We start from the raw sequence: 17,944 nt of genomic DNA, 5'->3' as shown, positions 1-17,944 counted from the left end.
CCTGACAGGGGGCAGTGAGCCACATTCTATCTGAAGGTCCTTTCTAGTTGATCTGTTTTTCCTCTGTGGTTACTTTAAGATCATCATCTGCCTTTATGTCTGATGTTCCAGTGAAATGTGAATCTATGTGGATCTCTTGTTATTCATAGTGCTCTGTACACATTTGCTTATCCTTAGCCATAATCTCTTCACACAGTGCCTCCCTGCATGCTCTCTCTTTTCACCTCTGGGACTCTAACTAGACTCATGTCAAACCTCTTCATTCGATCACCACATATGCTGTGGTAGGCAGAATGATGGCCACACAAATATGTCCCAGACCTAATCCCTGGAACCTGTGACGATGTTAAATGCACAGCTAAAGAGACTGTGCAGGTGTAATTAAAGGTATGGACCATGGAATCAAGAGATTATCCTGATACCTTGGTCCTTAAAGGGAACATGACTGAAGAAGTGTGGGTCAGCCCTGACCGGTTTGGCTCAGTGGACAGAGCGTCAACCTGAGGACTGAAGGGTCCCAAGTTCGATTCCAGTCAAGGGCATGTACCTTAGTTGCAGGCATATCCCCAGTAGGGGGCGTGCAGGAGACAGCTGATCCATGTTTCTCTCTCATCAGTGTTTCTAACCCTCTATCCCTTTTCCCTTCCTCTCTGTAAAAAAATCAATAAAATATATTTTAAAAAAAATAAAGGTGGGTCAGATGGAGCATTGATTTCATCTGGAGTAGTTTCTACAGCATCTTCCCTGGATTTCGTTAAGAGATTTACAATTTGATTTTTGTTGCATTCCTGGGCTGCCTAACTTGGTCAAGATACTTAATTGCTTCTCACTACATTGATAGTCTACTATATTTTCTCAGGATTTTCACATGCCCTTTCTTAAATATGATTTTCATATTATCTTCCTTATTTCTTCCCTAATTGGAGCTGGGATCAAGGTTATTCATGCCTAATAATTGAGTTGTTTGGCTTTCCCTATATTTCTTCATTCTTCTAAATATTTCATAGAAGATCAGGAGTGTTTCTTGAAGGTTTAGTAGAACTTTCCTGTAGAAGATACTGGAGAAAAAAAATTGCCCAAGGCCAATGTGCATCCCTCTTTTTGCTTTTAGTTACCTAAAGAATGGATATGGATATGGTTGAAGGGAGGTAAATATTTTACAACCGCTTTCACTTTTTTCTTTGCAGTCTCTTCCATTAACAAATTTTTTTATAGTTTTAAGATTGGTTACCTCTCTCCTATATCTGCAGTGACATATTTATCTAAGACAACTCTGTTTTGTTCATAATTAATTTCACTTATTTTATTTCTCTTTTCAGGGAACAAGCTGCTCTCAGCAGGCTGTGCAATCAGCAGTGCAGCCACAGCTCAGCCTGGGTGAGTGGAGGCTGCGTTGCTGAGCCCATGCAGGCTCCATCCCAGTTTCACATTGTTCAGGGACTCCATGAGCAAGCCCTGTGGTGGGGGGAGAGGCTAAGTGACACATCCATCAAGGTCTCTCCCCAACCCAGGTGCAAGCAGCCCCACCACACAGATCCCCTCAGCTGGGCATCCCCTTGTACAGCAGTATCTCTACCCATAGCAAGAGGTCATGAACACAACTCCCCTCCACCTCTCAGTTTCCAGGTTAGTTTTCCTCAAGTTCCTGCCCGGCCAGCCAACCCATTGGCCCATGTCCATGAGTCTCTCATGCACGACTCACAGCATCTCTCACACTCCCAGGGGCCTGTTGGGGTTTTGATTTCTAATCCTGGCTTGACAGCCATTCCCACAGCTGTTCAGGAGTGAGCTCCCAGGATCACTGCTCCTGCCTTACATTCTCTTCTAAAAATATTTCCATAAGAATAATCCTACTTTGGCTGAAAGAGAATTATTTCACAAATCCAGGAATGTCTACTGTCATGAAGGACCACCACTGAGAGAGGTGGACAATCCTAAGTGTACAGGGGATTTTCACAGTGAATGTTGGGATAAACGGCACCCACGGATCAAGTCCAGCACCCCAGCAAGCCCTGTTAAATCTTAGTCATAAACTCCCCACCCCATCCCGAGTAATGACTACCTTGATTTCTACCACCACACATGAGTTCTGTCCGTTTTTGAGGGAATGGACTATTACAGTGGACACCCCTCTCTGCCTGGCTCTCACTCAACATTATGAGTCTCATCCCTATGGCTGTGTGGGGCTGTAGTTTATTCACTCTCATGGGTATAAGGGGCTCCATCATAAGAACAGACCACACTTCCTGTCCTCTACTGCTCATGGGCATGTGTTGAGCCCAGATTTTACAAATCGTGCTGCCATAAATAATTTCTTCATAAGTTTTGGCACACAGATCATGCATGTCTACTGGGTATATAACTACGAGTGGAAATGCTGATCATATTGTTAGCAAATGTTTGGGTGTAGTATTTTTCAAAGTATTGGAATCAACTTACTGATCTCAATATATTGTAATCTCAATATATGAGACGGAATTAGTCCCAATGATTGCCAATAGCTGATATTTTCTGACTTTAATTTTAGCCATTCTGGGAGTGTGCAGTGAAAGCAGATTATGGCCTAATTTGAATTTGCGCTCTGACTAAAAATGCTGGACAATTTCCATTAATTTATTGGCCATGTAAATATTAACAGGATGGAGTAGTCTTATTGTTAATGACTGAATGGGACTCTAGTAATGTGCCAGCATCTTTTAACTATTAGGATCCTTTTGTTATGAATGGATGTGCGGTCAAAGATCTGCAATATAATCCCAAATATTTGATCTTTGCCCCTAGTTCCTGACACAGCACTCCTAAATCTCTTGGGATCTCCTAAGTGACAGGAGTGTCTTTGGGACGCTAATGAGATGGCTCTTGGCTGAGGGTCCTGGGTAGCTTCAGGCTGAGACTGGCTGCCAGAAAGACCAAGCTTGATCAGAGGGCTGGAACTTTCAGCCTCACTCCTAACCTCTGGGGAGAACGGCTGGCATTCTGATTCAATGATTTAATCAATCAGATCTACAGAGTGAAAGCTCCATCAAAAGCCCTTAACAATGGGTTTCAGGGAGCTGCTGAGCGAGTGAACACATCCACATGCTGGAGGAAGGGGTGACACATTCCAGCTCCATGTGACAGAGGCTCCTGCACTCGGGACCCTTCCCCACCTGGCCCAGGTACCTCTTCCTCTGGCTGCTCACTTGTACCCGTTATAATAAACTGAACAGTAAGCACAGCATTTTCCAGAGTTCTAGGAGTTGCTTTAGCAAATTAATGAACTTTGTAGAAGAGTCAGACAGAAGGACAGGTAACAGGGGGCTTGAACCTCAAACCTTTATCAGAAGTGAGGGCAGTCTCATGGGACAGAGCCCTGAGAATGTGGGGTCTGATGCAAACTCTGGGTAGTTCTCCTCAGAATTGAGGTGAATTGTCGGAAACAGTCGGTGTCCCAGAATGCGAGAACTCAGTGAAGGCAATCTCTCACCATCCCACAAAGAAATTCAGAGTCAGAGCAAGCAGGTAGCCCTCTGGAAGGGATGTCATTTATTGGCACTTGTTCTTCCAGCCAAACCTAAGTGCCTACGACGTCCCGACCTTCCAGTCTTAGATCTTTGCTCCAAGTTTGAAAATTTTCATCCTTATCTGTCCCTCCCTGCCGGGAGCCGGTCCATCCTTGCTGTTTCAAGGGACCTGGCATATATGGCATACTGTTCTTAATATGTTTGCTCACCTTCTTGGCACTATGTGTTTTAACCAAGGTCACCTCTCCGAGAAAGGTTGTTTCCCCAGGTAAGGATTTTTCCCTGAAGTTAGGGAGGGAATAAAACTCCTTAACTAAGTGCCAGGCGGGTAATCACTTTAACTACGAACAATCATGCTTAAGCTACATAATCTTTACTCCTGGAATGGAGATAAGAAACGCCCTAACCTTTGGAATAGAGATTGATAGGATTGGAATCAACTGGTATAAATACAGATGTAGCAAGACAACAGGACACAGAACCTAGACACAGAACCTAGAGACAGAACATGGCAAAAGATCCTGGACAGAAACTGGCAACAGAACCTAGAGACAGAACCTAGGGAGAGAACCTGACTGAGGATCCTAGAGACAGAACCTGGCTACAGAACCTGGATAGAACATGGCAAGAGAACCTGACTAGAACCTGGTGACTGAACCTGGCTGGAGAACCTACAGAACCTGGCAAGAGAACCAGGCAAGAGAACCCAACCATGCTGATCAACTGAACGCTGCCTCTGTGTCATTCCTTCTTTGCCGACTCCGTCCACACCTTTGGGGACCCCTGGACCCGCTGGGGTTGGAGCCCAGCACCTCCCCCCAGCACCTGAATTCTCTTCCTACATGAGGAGAATTCGACACATAAAGAGACTTGGTGGGAAACAGAGACTATGTCCTTCCATAAAAGAGGGAAACCCACATCCTCCAACCTTCGTGTGTCTGGACATGGCATGAAGCTCCACCTACCTGACTCGGGACGTGGTGATGCAGAGGCTGGGACTGTGCAGGCTGCGTTTGGTAAGGGTGCCAGGAGAGGCAGTAACAGTGTCAGGTGCCAGGAGCAGCAGTGGTGGCAGTCCTAGCACAGGGCCCAGGGTCCAGCTTCAGGGGTCAGTGGTGTGAGCAGTGGCATCCGTGTCCAGCAGCAGGGCAGTGGCTCTTGTGTGGGGCCTGACCTGGGCTGAATGTGGATCAGTTTCTGGCTGTGTGACTTCAAGCCTGTGGTTTTCCCTAAAATACTATTAGACCCCAATATCATATATATATATATATATATATATATGCTACTTTATGTCTAAATTAGAATAGATAGGGATTCCATTGTTTGCTCCAAGAACTATATCTGGGGAACAGTTTCAGAGAGCAAGCCTTCAGAGATGTTATTGGGACCCAGGGCCCATGTCCTAGCTCTTCCACCTGACTCTACCCCATGGCAGAGAGAACGACACGTAACTCCCATCATGTTTCATAACTGGTGATAAATGCCCTCCTTTTTCTTTCTGAGGAAAAATGAAACCTTTAAATGTGGACGTAAAACCCCTCCCCATCCTGAGCTCTGGCACTGGCCTCAGTGGTTCCCAGGCTGGCTGAGCCCAGGATTCCTTGTGAGCTTCTTACAAAACCCCCAGCCTCTCCCAGACCCACAGACCCAGAGAATTAGGCACAGACAGGAACCACCTGTGTAACACCTGCAGGCGAGGCTGACACACAGACATGGGGATCCTGGTCTGGGTTCTCGCTGCTCACTGTGTGATCTGAAGACCAGCAGCATCAGCACCTTGGGATAGAGCCAGCCTCTCACACTCTGCTCCTGACATCCTGAGCCAACAAGAGGTCCAGGTGGTTCCTGTGCACAGGAACGCTGGGGGCTCCATGGTGCCTGTGCCTTCTAGACCTGGAGACAGAACAGTGCAGTTGGCTCTGGTGTGTGGTCTGATCAGATGGCTCAGCACTGGATCCTGGGTTTAGTCCTTCTTCCTTGGTCTACCGTTGCCATCAGTCCCTTGGTGACCTTGTCCGTTCTCAAGGCTAAAATGTCATTTATGTCTCACCTCCTTTTGTCTGTTTCTCCTTCTGACATCTCTCCTGATCCCCAGAATTGTCTGTCCAACTGCCAATCTGATGAACAAGCGAAGCCCTCGCTGCCCATGGTCCTGGAGATGTTCTTTATTAGGACGATTTACAAGGACTGGTGATGTTTGAGTCCCTGTGATGGCAGGTCCTGGTCTGACAAGGTTCTACTGGAAAGAAAAGGACAAAGGAGCAGAGAGGTGTCCCAGCCAAAGAGTGACCAGGTCAAAGCCAGGAAGCACTGGGCACAGCCCTGACCACACCTGCGTCTCACAGCCAATCCTGTCCCCACATGCAACAGACTCAGCACAGCAAGCACACGGGATCTGACAAGTACTTGGTACTCACAAATTTTAGGACCTTCTTTAATTTTTAAAATATGTTTTTATTGATTTTCAGAGCGGAAGAGAAAGGGGGAGACAGAAACATCAATGATGAGAGAGAATCATCCATCAGCTGCCTCTTGCATGCTCGCTACTGGGAACCACGCTGAAACCCGGGCATGTGCCCTAACAGGGAATCCAATCATGAACTCTTGGTTCATGGTTGTGTGGACGAAAGGGGCCACATGCTGACCTGACAAGCTCAGGGGAGGCCTGCATAGCAGTTTTGCAGACCCAGAGACCTAAAGTAACCACAAAGGATGGTCTGAAATTAAACTTTAACTAAAAGCAGTTATGGTGGGCAGTTACGTCCTAGGCCAGTTCTTCACTGATAAGGTCAAGTGAGCCCATCTGTCTTTTTGCATCTATGATAACATATCCTTGGGATGTCTGGGTAACTTGTGACTTCCCTTTTTATGGAGTCCCTGGGGCACAGCCAGGTGTGCCAGGCCCAGGACAGATGGCCCAGGACAGATGCCACAAATTCCTTCGTCATCATGTTAATTGTTCCTGCACCCACCTAAGTATGTGTCCATCATTTTACTTTGTATCCAATCCCAGGGGTTTCCCTGCTTTGCTTATCCCTCCTCCTTAATCTGTCACCAATGAATTTCATGTAACCCACCTATGTCCCTCCTTTGATTGCAAAGTATAAATATGGATGTAACCCCGCCATTCTCCAGAGCATTATCTCAATTCGTTGAGGTCCTGCTTCCCGGCATATGTCGACAGTTTGGCTCAAATAAACTCACAAAAATTCTTTAGAGGTTTCAATGTTTTTTTTTTTACGTTAACAGTTGGATGCTCAACCACTGAGCAATACCAGCCAGGCTTTTCTCCGTTAATGAACCCATCAGCCCTTTATGGCAAAAAGTGTGTGTGTGGGGGGGGGGGGGGGGAAGCTCATATCCAGACTTACTAGTATTTCAATCAGTGTGAGAAACTGCCTATTGTCTTCTCTAGCAGAGAGGGAGGTGTGGACATGGAGCCCAGAATGCTGGTGACCCTTGAAGCCCTGGCAAAGGTCAGGGCTATACACCCACTGTTTAGTTGAGACAATGGTAGCTGAAGCAATGTCTCCACCAGATAGTCATGTAAATCCTTACTGATAAGATAGTCTGCCTGTTACTGGAACTTGCCTGCCTAAGGGCTATAGGTGTATCCCAAACTGAATAAAAGGATGGCAAGGCCTGAGCACAAGCGGAGCCCATCCTCTTGGGATGGGCTCTTGCCTGGCCCCCCCAATTTCCAAATTATCTCTTGTCTCGTCTCTTTCATTTGTGTGCGGCCCCTCTTCCAGATCCTGAACCCTGAACCATGCAGGACGTGGGGGAACATTCACAAATCAGGAAGTAAGAAGTTGCAGCCCAGCACACCAGGAAGTAAAGACAGGAAGTAAAGACAGAGGTTACACCCTGCCTCTGCTGTAACAATTAAGTGTGGGGAGGGGCGTGGTGGGCAGGGTGGACCAACATCCCACCTCCTCACAGGATGCTGATAGGAACACACACATTCTGATGCCCTTTGCAGAAAGAGATCAGATTTTCTTGAATTACAAAGTGGCAGCGAGAATAAATCTCCCATCACTCAGTCCCAGACAAGGAACCTGCCTCATGCTATGGAAGAAAATGATCATGAACAAATTCAGCTTAATAACGCACTGCAGGTTCAATATGACCCAAAGAATCCCCATCACCCAGTCCTGTCCCTTTTGCCCCAAGCTCTCCTATTCTCACCTTTAGAAGCCATGAGAGATACATCAGAGCCCCAGGAACTATCGCCGCCTGGGGTGGTCAGGGCCCCCAGGAGAGATTACGGGAGGAATTATAGGGGTGAGATCCCCCACGGGCTCCCCTCTGCACTGTCGCATGGTCTCAGGGGTCACCCCTCCATACTCACTGTCAGCCTGAGCATAGCTCCCCCCTTTTCCGTCTGTGGGAAGAAAACATCCTGTGAGAAGACTGGGAGGAGGCAGGGCCATGAGGTCCTAAAGGAACTCCTAGTCCTGGAGCCCAGATAAGTTTCTAGAACTGTGACTACAGACCCAGGGAAGGATCAGGAAACTTGAGGAAAGTACACGTGTGGGGACTGGACCAGCCACCATCTGGAGGTCTGTCCTCAGCAGGGACCTTCCACCCTGACCTGGGAGTGCTGGGAACCAGGCCCCATCACTAGAATCATCAAGGTGATGAATCTGTCCCTCATTTCCACACGTGTCTTACTCAAGAGTGAGTGTCAGCAAATAGGGCCCCACACTGGGCAAACACACGTGTGGGAATAAATGTACTTGCCCTTAATGAAGCAGAATACACTTCTACCTGGGCTTGCAACCCCCAGTGAGACGAGAAACTCAGGCCCCTCCCCTTCCCTATCTGAGTGCTTCCTCCTCCACATCACAGCTCCAGTGACCACAGCTCCAGTGACCACAGCTCCAGTGACCACAGCTCCAGTGACCACAGCTCCAAGGATGACCAGGCCAACAACAAGGCCCACAGGGGGTATGGTGACCCGAGGAGACGGCTCTGGGTAGGAAAGGGGAGGTGAGGGCCCTGACCCCCAGGCCTCAGCCCCGACCCCACTGACGTCCTCCACAGGCCCCTGCCTCCCTGAGACCAGGCTCTGTGCCCACGCCCCTCCTCACCACATCTCAGGGTCAGGGGCTCGGGCAGCCCCTCGTGCTGCACATGGCACGTGTATCTCTGCTCCTCTCCAGGGGGCACCACCAGGGCCGCCCACTTCTGGAAGGTCCCATCCCCCGCAGGCCTGGTCTCCACAAACTCCATGTCCTGGGTCTGCTCCTCCCCATCATGCTGCCAGCTCAGGCTGATCTCCGCAGGGTAGAAGCCCAGGGCCCAGCACCTCAGGGTGACCTCATGGTCAGAGATGGGGTGGTGGGTCACGTGTGTCTTTGGAGGGTCTGAGGAGAAGGGGAGGAAATTCAGGGACTTGGCACTGTCAGGGGAACCTCCAGCAGCCCTCATGTGACCACCTGAGCGTGGACAGGGCACCTGGGGTGGGCAAGGGAGCACACAGGCACCACCAGCCTGGACAGAGCACCTGGGGATGACCTCTCCTCTTTAGAAGGTTCTAGTCAGAGTGACACAGCCCAGGGCAGGAGGCAGGTCTCAGAGGGAGAAAGGGATTTCTGGTCCTGTCCTGGGCAGAGGCCAAAGGACTCAGAAGAGTGGGTGTCAGACCGCAGATACACTGGGGGAGGGGCAGGGAGCGGGGCCTGAGAGAGCAGGTGTCCCATGGGTCCCAGAGCCACTGCAGGGTCAATGGGAACCGCTGCTCAGTTCCTTCAGGCTTGGTCTCCCCTCTAATTGTCCCTGAGAGACTGCACCCCTAGGCGTCCCTGAGAGAAGGGTGGGCGTCACTGGATCTGAAAAGCCAGGCGGACTCAGTCTCCTGGTCCACAGGAGGGGGGTCTGACACTGACCCTGTGTCCTGTCTCCTTGTGGAGCCCCAGCCCCAGGGGAGAGGAGGGAGGCCCAGGCCCTGGTACCTGCTCCCTGCAGCGCCTCCTTCCCCATCGCCAGGAATCTGCGCAGCCACTCCGTGTAGTTCTCCTCCAGGAGGTTCCTGTATCGCTCAGTCACACCCGCCTCCTCCAACTTGCGCCGGGTGATCTGAGCTGCGGTGTCGGCCGCGGTCCAGGAGCGCAGGTCCTCGTTCAGGGCGATGCAGTCGGCGCCGTCGTAGGCGAACTGCTGATACCCGCGGAGGAGGCGGCCGTCCGGTCCCATGTCACAGCCCCACATCCCCTGGAGGGTGTGAGACCCTGACCTGCCCCGAGGTCAGTGTCGCCCACTGAGCCCCGCCTCCGACCCACCCGCGGGGATTAAACAGAAACTGAAAATAAAACCGGGTCCAAGTCCCCGCGGGCTCCTCCCCGGTGTGTGTATGGGGGGGCGGGGGCGGGATGGGGTGAACCTCGTACTCGGACACTCGGGGAGACCCCAGCCCTTCCTTGGGGATGGGGGTGGTGACCGGCCCCGATCACCGATGCTCACCGTCCTGGCTCTGGTTGTAGTAGCCGCGCAGGGTCTGCAAGTTCAGTCGGAAAATCTGTGCAGCGACCTTGGCGTTCCGGCTGCTCAGGTCCCAATAGCCCGGCTCCTCCTGCTCCATCCGCGGCGCCCGCGGCTCCGCCCTCTGACTCTCCGAGTCGCTGTCGAACCGCTCGAACTGCATGTCGTCCACGTAGCCGACCTCCAGGTACCGGGCCTCCCCGCGGCCGGGCCGGGACACGGCGGTGGAGAAATATCTCAGGGAGTGGGGGCCTGGGGGCGGGAGCGGAGGGGCTGACACCCGCCACCCTCCTCCCGGCGCGGGTTCTGGGTCCGGGGAAGGGGGGACAGGAGAGGGAAAGGGGCCCGGGAGACGGAACAGGGGCAGCGGGATGGAGAAGAGAGGGGTCAGGACGGGGTGGGGTCTGAGGTGTGGGTGGGGGTGGTGGAGACGCCCTTTCCCGGGGTCCTGCGCCCCCGCCGGGTGCCCTCGCACCTCCTCCCCAGAGGCCATTCCCTCCGGACCCCGCACTCACCCGCCCAGGTCTGGGTCAGGGCCAGGGCCCCCCAGAGCAGCAGGAGGAGGGTTGGGGGCCCCGTGAGCAGCATCCTCAGGTCTGGGGAGTCTGAGTACTGGTGAGTCCGCAGAGACTTCTAACTGGGAACGGAGGTGACCCTGATTGGCTTCTGTCGCACCTGCCACCCAATGGGAGTGAGAACTGGGGACACGTCACGAGTATCCAGGAAGGAGGGCCCCACACAGGTTGTGAGAGGGAGAAGTGAAACTGTGGGGAGGTGGGGACTCCCCAACACTGAGCTTCCCGCTTCAGTCTCCGCCCTGGGGCTGGGACCCTGAGACCAGGCCTGGGACCTGGGACCTTGCCCTGACCCCTCCCCCTGCACGGAGAGCTCTCTGTCACACCCTCGCCCTCAGTCCTGCCCAGGGGCTGTGTGAGAACCAGGGAGACTCCCCAGGCTGGGACCAGCCCTTTCCTCCCTTCTCCTCCTGGAACCTCTCTCCCTGGAATGCCCTCTGCCTCCCACCCTCACCTCTGCCCTGGACTCTTCTAGAGGAAAACTCACCCTGGGACCTTGATGCCAGAGAGCGAGCTCCCTGTTAGAGGAGGCAGAGGACAGGGTCTCCTCTGTAATCCTGGAGGAGTTGGCCTGAAAAGACCAGTGAAGGGCAGGGGGGACCACAGTCTTGGGAAGCCTGGACATCAGGAAGCTAATCTGTAAATGAGTGATTTCAGAGGCTTCATATGCAAAGTGTCTAAACAGCCCTGCAGCCAGAGCTACAAAGCTCCTCACTCTCCTTCCCACACAGGAAGTGTGTGGCTGGGGCTGTTACATTGTGAAGTGACCTGCAATCCCCAGTCCTGAGCTTGTCCCTGTGAGTCCCCCACACCCTCCCTACAGGAGCCCAGGGAGCATGTGTGACTGTGCATTTCACCAGGAGCCTGTGCATCCTCACATTCGCAGGTGCTCAGTGGGTCAAAGTGCCCTTCACCAGTGCTCCTGCCCTGCCCATCCTTATGAATTACTCACATGGAAGCAGTGAGCACATCTTATCGGGAGACATCATTATTTTTTAACAAACATGGGTTTTACTATTATTATTCCCATTTTACAGACAAGGAAACTGAGGCACAGAGAGATTGAGTAATGTGCTTAAGGTCACACAGCTAATAAATAGATGTTGGAATGGCTTTCAAATGTAGATAGTCTGACTCAAGAGCCTGTATTCTGAATTATTGGTTACTCGTTTGTAGTGCTTTTCTTTTTTTTCTTTTTTTAAATATATTCTTATTGATCTTTCACAGAGAGGAAGGGAAAGGGATAGAGAGTTAGAAACATTGATGAGAGAGAAACATCGATCAGCTGCCTCCTGCACACTCCCCACTGGGTATGTGCCCGCAACCAAGGTACATGCCCTTGGCTGGAATTGAACCTGGGACCCCTGAGTCCGCAGGCCGGTGCTCTATCCACTGAGCCAAACTGGTCAGGGCTGTAGTGCTTTTCTTAAAGGAGTTATAATCATTCTATATAGTAAAAGGCTAATATGCAATAGATTAAATGGCAGAACAACCGGAACAACCAAACAACTGAACACCAGGGGCGTGCATGGAACATGCTGGCGTTGGCCACTGCAGGATGGTGGAGCAGGTGAGCGGAGCACCAGACCATGGTGGGGCACCAGTCGCTGTCATCGGGGTGAACCTCTGGTGGTTACTGAAAATTCTTTGTTCCGCACACCGAGGTCCTGCCCGGCGTTTGCACCTTCTGCCAGTGCCAAAGCTGCTGCTCACACCCATTGTCAGCGCCTGGTGCCAGGCCCAATCGCTTGACGCTGTCAGCAGGTGGGAGCTGCGGCCACCGACCCCAATCGCCCCTCAGGGCTTCTCCACCTCCCCCTGCTCCTGAGAGGTGATCAGGGCAGGGGAGGATGGGCCGAGATCCACCCCTGTGCCTACCACAGCCTCGTGGGCCACAGTTCGTGCCCTGGGCCCCTAGTATTATATGTTTCCACAAACACTTCCTTTTGTTGGTATTGAGGGAACAAATTGTCTCTAACCTTCTTGCTTCTTTACTTAGTACCAACCACAATTACTCTCACCATCACCACCCCCACCACCACCACCACCACAGCCAAAACACTTCTATTGAGCCAGCCCTTTAACTGCAGGATAGAGTGCTCAAAACAGGGAGACAAAGGGTCTATGACACATAGCCTTTGCCTTCAAATAGCTTAAACTCCAGTTAGAAATGTGGCCATGTATTTGGAAGATAAATATCCTTCCAGATATTCGGGTCACATTACTTTTTAACCGATTAACATAAGGTGGCCATTAGTTTTTAGGCAGCACCACAGAATGTATTAATTACCAAATGCACAGAACACCCTGCTCGCTCTGTAGATATAGTTACTATAGATCTATAAACCACATTTAAATCTGAGAGTTCCACTGCTTTAGAACCTCTACCTCCACTTCTCTTCCTCACCCTTGCTTGTCCAGCCCTTCTCTGTCTTTCACCCCTCAGGCCTCTTCACCCCTTTGTCTCTATCACCCTCCCACTCCTGACCGTGGCAATAGTGTCACCCCCTCACCTGCCAGCCACCCTGGGTCTATTCTTTCCACAGGGTCAGCAATCCTGCTAATGTGAGTCGGGTTGTGCAGTTTCATCTCTAAAAATGCCCCAGTGGCTGCATCTCACTCTGGGAAGCCTCTAGCCTGTAAGACATGGGAGTGCAGGGCTTTGGGTCAAAGTTGTCTCCCATCACATGGAGCTGCTTCTGGTACATAGTAGACAGTAAGTTAATTGTTGTTGAATGAATGAATGGATGAATACCAATTGTATATGTTTTTATCCTCACCTGAGGATATTTTCCTGTTGAGTTTTGAAGAGAGCGGAAGAGAGAAGGAGAGACAGAGAATAATATTAATGTGAGAGAAACACATCGATTAGTTGTCTCCTCCAAGCGCCCTGACCATGGCCTGGGCTGGGGAGGGGCCTGAAACCAAGGCACTGGCCCTTTACAGGAATCAAACCCGAAGTCCCTCAGTCCACAGGCTGACACTCTACCCACTGAGCTGAACTAGCTAGGGCAATACCAATTGTATTAAAATTTTAATTGCATTACATAAAATCATTAAATAAACAAAGAAATGTTAGGAAAGATTTTTTTTATTATTATTATTATTAGTTAAGGTATTACAAATGTGTCCTCATCCCCCCCATTAACCCCCAACCTCCCCCCCACACACACTCATGCTCCCATCCCCCTGTTGTCCATGTCCATTGGTATGGCTTATATACATGTATACAAGTCCTTTGGTTGATCTCTTCCCCTTACCCCTGCCCTCCCCTACTTTCCTTCTGGGGATTGATAGCCTGATTGCTGTTTCTCAGTCTTTGAGTCTGTCCCTTTTCATCAGTCTATGTTGTTCTCTATAATCCACAAATGAGTGAGATCATGTGGTATTTATCTTTCTCTGACTGGCTTATTTCACTTAGCATAATGCTCTCCAGTTCCATCCATGCTGTTGCAAAAGGCAAGAGTTCCTTTTTTTTTTACCGCAGCATAGTATTCCATTGTGTATATGTACCACAGTTTTCTAATCCACTCATCTGCTGATGGGCACTTAGGCTGTTTCCAAATCTTAGCTATGGTGAATTGTGCTGCTATGAACATAGGGGTGCATATATCCTTTCTGATTGGCGTTTCTGGTTTCTTGGGATATATTCCTAGTAGTGGGATCACTGGGTCAAATGGGAGTTCCATTTTTAGTCTTCTGAGGTAGCTCCATATTGTTCTCCACAGTGGCTGCACCAGTCTGCATTCCCACCAGCAGTGCAGAAGGGTTCCTTTTTCTCCACATCCTCTCCAACACTTGTTGTTTGTTGATTTGTTGATGATAGCCATTCTGACAGGTGTGAGATGATAACGCATTGTCGTTTTGATTTGCATCTCTCGTATAATTAGTGACTTTGAGCAGGTTTTCATATGTCTTTTGGCCTTCTGTATGTCCTCTTTCGAAAAGTGTCTATCTAGGTCCGTTGCCCATTTTTTTATTGGATTGTTTATCTTCCTTTTGTTAAGTTTCATGAGATCCCTGTAAATGTTGGAAATTAAACCCTTATCGGTGGTATCATTGGCAAATATGTTCTCCCATGTAGTGGGTCTTCTTGTTGTTTTGTTGATGGTTTCCTTTGCTGTGCAAAAGCTTTTTATTTTGATGTAGTCCCATTTGTTTATTTTCTCTTTAGTTTCCATTGCCCTAGGAGCATTATCAGAGAAGAAATTTCTTCGGCATATGTTTGCGATTTCGCTGCCTGTGGATTCCTCTAGTATTTTTATGGTTTCCCGTCTTACGTTTAAGTCTTTTATCCATTTTGAGTTTATTTTTGTGTATGGTGTGAGTTGGTGATCTAGTTTCATCCTTTTGCATGTATCTGTCCAATTTTCCCAACACCATTTATTGAAAAGACTGTCTTGACTCCATTGTATGTTCTTGCCTCCTTTGTCGAATATTAATTGGGCATAGTGGTTTGGGTTGATTTCTGGGGTCTCTATTCTATTCCATTGATCTATATGTCTGTTCTTGTGCCAGTACCAAGCTGTTTTAAGAACAGTGGCTTTGTAATACAGTTTGATATCTGGTATTGAGATCCCACCTACTTTGTTCTTTCTGAGGATTGTTGCAGCTATTCGGGGTCTTTTTTTATTCCAGATGAATTTTTGGAACGTTCGTTCTAGATCTGTGAAATATGCTGTTGGTAATTTAATGGGGATTGCATTGAATCTATAAATTGCTTTGGGTAGTATGGACATTTTGATGATGTTGATTCTACCAATCCATGAACACGGTATATTCTTCCATCTGTTTATGTCTTCCTCTATCTCTTTTTTCAGTGTCCTGTAGTTTTCAGCATATAAGTCTTTTACCTCCTTAGTTAAGTTTATTCCTAGGTATTTTAATTTTTTTGGTGCAACGGTAAATGGGATTGCTTCTGTAGTTTCACTTTCTGTAAGTTCACTATTGGTGTAAAGAAATGCCATGGATTTCTTAGCATTAATTTTGTATCCTGCTACATTGCCGAATTCATTTATTAAGTCTAATAATTTTTTGATGGAGTCTTTAGGGTTCTGTATGTACAGTATCATGTCATCTGCAAATAAGGACAGTTTTACTTCTTCTTTTCCAATCTGGATGCCTTTTATTTCTTCTTCGTGTCTGATCGCAATGGCTAGTACTTCCAGTACTATGTTGAACAGGAGTGGTGAGAGGGGGCATCCCTGTCTTGTTCCTGTTTTTAGGGGGAATGGTTTTAGTTTTTGCCCATTGATTATGATGTTGGCTGTGGGTTTGTCATATATGGCTTTTATTATGTTGAGGTATGATCCCTCAATTCCTATCTTGCTGAGAGTTTTTATCAAGAAAGGGTGTTGGATTTTGTCAAATGTTTTTTCCGCATCAATTGATATGACTATGTGGTTTTTCTCTCTCAATTTGTTTATGTGATGTATCACATTTATTGATTTGCGGATATTGTACCATCCTTGCATCCCTGGGATAAATCCTACTTGGTCATGGTGTATGATCTTTTTGATGTACTGCTGGATCCGATTTGCTAGGATTTTGTTGAGGATTTTGGCATCTATGTTCATGAGGGATATTGGCCTGTAATTCTCTTTCATTGTATTGTCTTTATCTGGTTTTGGGATTAGGGTGATGTTGGCTTCATAGAATGAGCTGGGGAGTGCTCCTTCCTCTTGGATCTTTTGACATAGTCTGAGGAGGATAGGTTTTAGGTCTTCCTTGAATGTTTGGTAAAACTCCCCTGTGAAGCCATCTGGCCCCGGGCTTTTGTTTGCTGGAAGCTTTTTGATTACTGCTTCGATTTCCTCCATAGTTATTGGCCTATTGAGATTTTTAGATTCTTCCTGGTTAAGTTTTGGAAGGTTGTATTTATCTAGGAATATGTCCATTTCCTCCAGGTTGTCTAGTGTGTTGGAGTAGAGTTGTTCATAGTATTTTCTAACAATCCTTTGTATTTCTATGGGGTCTGTTGTTATTTCTCCTCTTTCATTTCTGATTTTGTTTATTTGGGTCCTCTCTCTTTGTTTCTTGGTGAGCCTGGCTAGAGGTGTATCAATCTTGTTTATCCTTTCAAAGAACCAGCTCTTGGTTTTGTTGATCTTTTGTATTGTTTTTTTGGTCTCTATGTCGTTTATCTCCGCTCTGATCTTTGTTATTTCCTTCCTTCTGCTTACAGTGGGCTTTTTTTGTTGCTCTCTTTCTAATTCTTCGAGTTGTAGAGTTAGGTCATTTATTCTCATTGTTTCTTGTTTCTTGCAGTAGGCTTGTAGAGCTATGAACTTCCCTCTCAAGACTGCTTTTGCTGTGTCCCATAGGTTTTGGATTGTTGTGTTTTCATTGTCATTTGTTGCCATGATGTTTTTTATTTCTTCTTTGATCTCACTGGTGACCCAGTCGTTGTTTAATAGCATGCTATTTAGTCTCCATGTGTTTGATTTTTTTGGATTGTTTTTGTTGTAGTTGATTTCCAGTTTTATGCCTTTGTGATCTGAGAAGATACTTGATATGATTTCAATTTTCTTGAATTTGAAGAGACTTTGTCTGTGACCCAATATATGGTCTATCTTTGAAGATGACAAATGTGCACCCGAGGAGAATGTATATTCTGTGACTTTGGGGTGAAATGTTCTGAAGATGTCAATTAATTCCATCTGATCTAGTGAGTCATTTAGGATTGATGTTTCTTTGCTGAGTTTCTGTTTAGAGGATTTGTCCAGTGGAGATAATGGGGTGTTAAGATCCCCTACTATGATTGTATTGCTGTCAATCTCTCCCTTGATCTTCTCCAGAAGATTTCTTACGTATTTGGGTGCTCCTATATTGGGTGCATATATATTTACCAGAGTTATTTCTTCTTGTTGGACTGCTCCCTTTAGTATTATGAAGTGGCCTTCTTGATCTCTTTTTATGTCCTTCACTTTGAGATCTAATTTGTCAGATATAAGTATTGCTACCCCGGCTTTTTTTTCACTTCCATTGGCCTGAAAAACCTTTTTCCATCCCTTCACCATCAGTCTGTGTGCGTCTTTTTTTGTGAGGTGGGTTTCCTGTAGACAGCAGATATATGGGTCATGTTTTCTTATCCACTCATTTACCCTATGCCTTTTGACTGGGGAATTTAATCCATTTACATTTAAAGTTATTATTGATAGAAACTTGTTAGTCGCCATTTTTGTTCTTTACCGCTGCGTTCCTTCTTTGTTTCCTGTTTTTTCTCTTTACAGCAGACCCTGTAGCATTTCTTGCATTGCTGGTTTGGTTGTAATAAACTCCCGTAGACCGTTTTTGTCTGTGAAGCTCCTGATTTGACCCTCAATTTTGATTGATAGCCTCGCTGGGTATAGTATTCTTGGATTCAGACCCTTCCTTTGCATG

The 17,944-nt window shown here is 48.0% G+C and overlaps 1 protein-coding gene and 1 long non-coding RNA gene across 6 annotated transcripts in view; both read right to left on the bottom strand.

Moving 5' to 3' along the window:
- LOC118659954 (patr class I histocompatibility antigen, A-126 alpha chain-like) overlaps positions 1-10,630 on the bottom strand; it is a 98,657-nt gene extending 88,027 nt beyond the window's left edge. The window contains exons 1-6 of one of the 5 annotated variants that reach the window (XM_036316707.1): positions 10,502-10,630; positions 9,969-10,238; positions 9,461-9,736; positions 8,597-8,872; positions 8,410-8,477; positions 8,328-8,379 (exon numbers count right to left, since the gene is read on the bottom strand). In XM_036316707.1, the coding sequence (XP_036172600.1) occupies positions 8,328-8,379; positions 8,410-8,477; positions 8,597-8,872; positions 9,461-9,736; positions 9,969-10,238; positions 10,502-10,574 (1,015 nt within the window). In that variant the 5' untranslated portion in view covers positions 10,575-10,630. Of the gene's footprint in view, positions 1-7,188; positions 7,888-8,327; positions 8,478-8,596; positions 8,873-9,460; positions 9,737-9,968; positions 10,239-10,501 lie in introns of those variants that run through there. The other 4 variants (XM_036316709.1, XM_036316706.1, XM_036316708.1 and 1 more) reach the window with 4 other exon arrangements.
- LOC118659962 lies at positions 654-6,027 on the bottom strand. Its single transcript, XR_004968763.1, has 3 exons — positions 5,554-6,027; positions 4,469-5,396; positions 654-1,455 (listed from the first exon to the last, which is right to left on the bottom strand). It is a non-coding gene; the product is annotated as an uncharacterized LOC118659962 (long non-coding RNA).
- Positions 10,631-17,944: the final 7,314 nt, after the last annotated feature.

The sequence above is a fragment of the Myotis myotis genome, unplaced genomic scaffold (genome assembly GCF_014108235.1).
Source record: "Myotis myotis isolate mMyoMyo1 unplaced genomic scaffold, mMyoMyo1.p scaffold_m19_p_7, whole genome shotgun sequence".
NCBI lineage: Eukaryota > Metazoa > Chordata > Mammalia > Chiroptera > Vespertilionidae > Myotis > Myotis myotis.
This window is presented reverse-complemented; position numbering and strand designations above follow the sequence as displayed.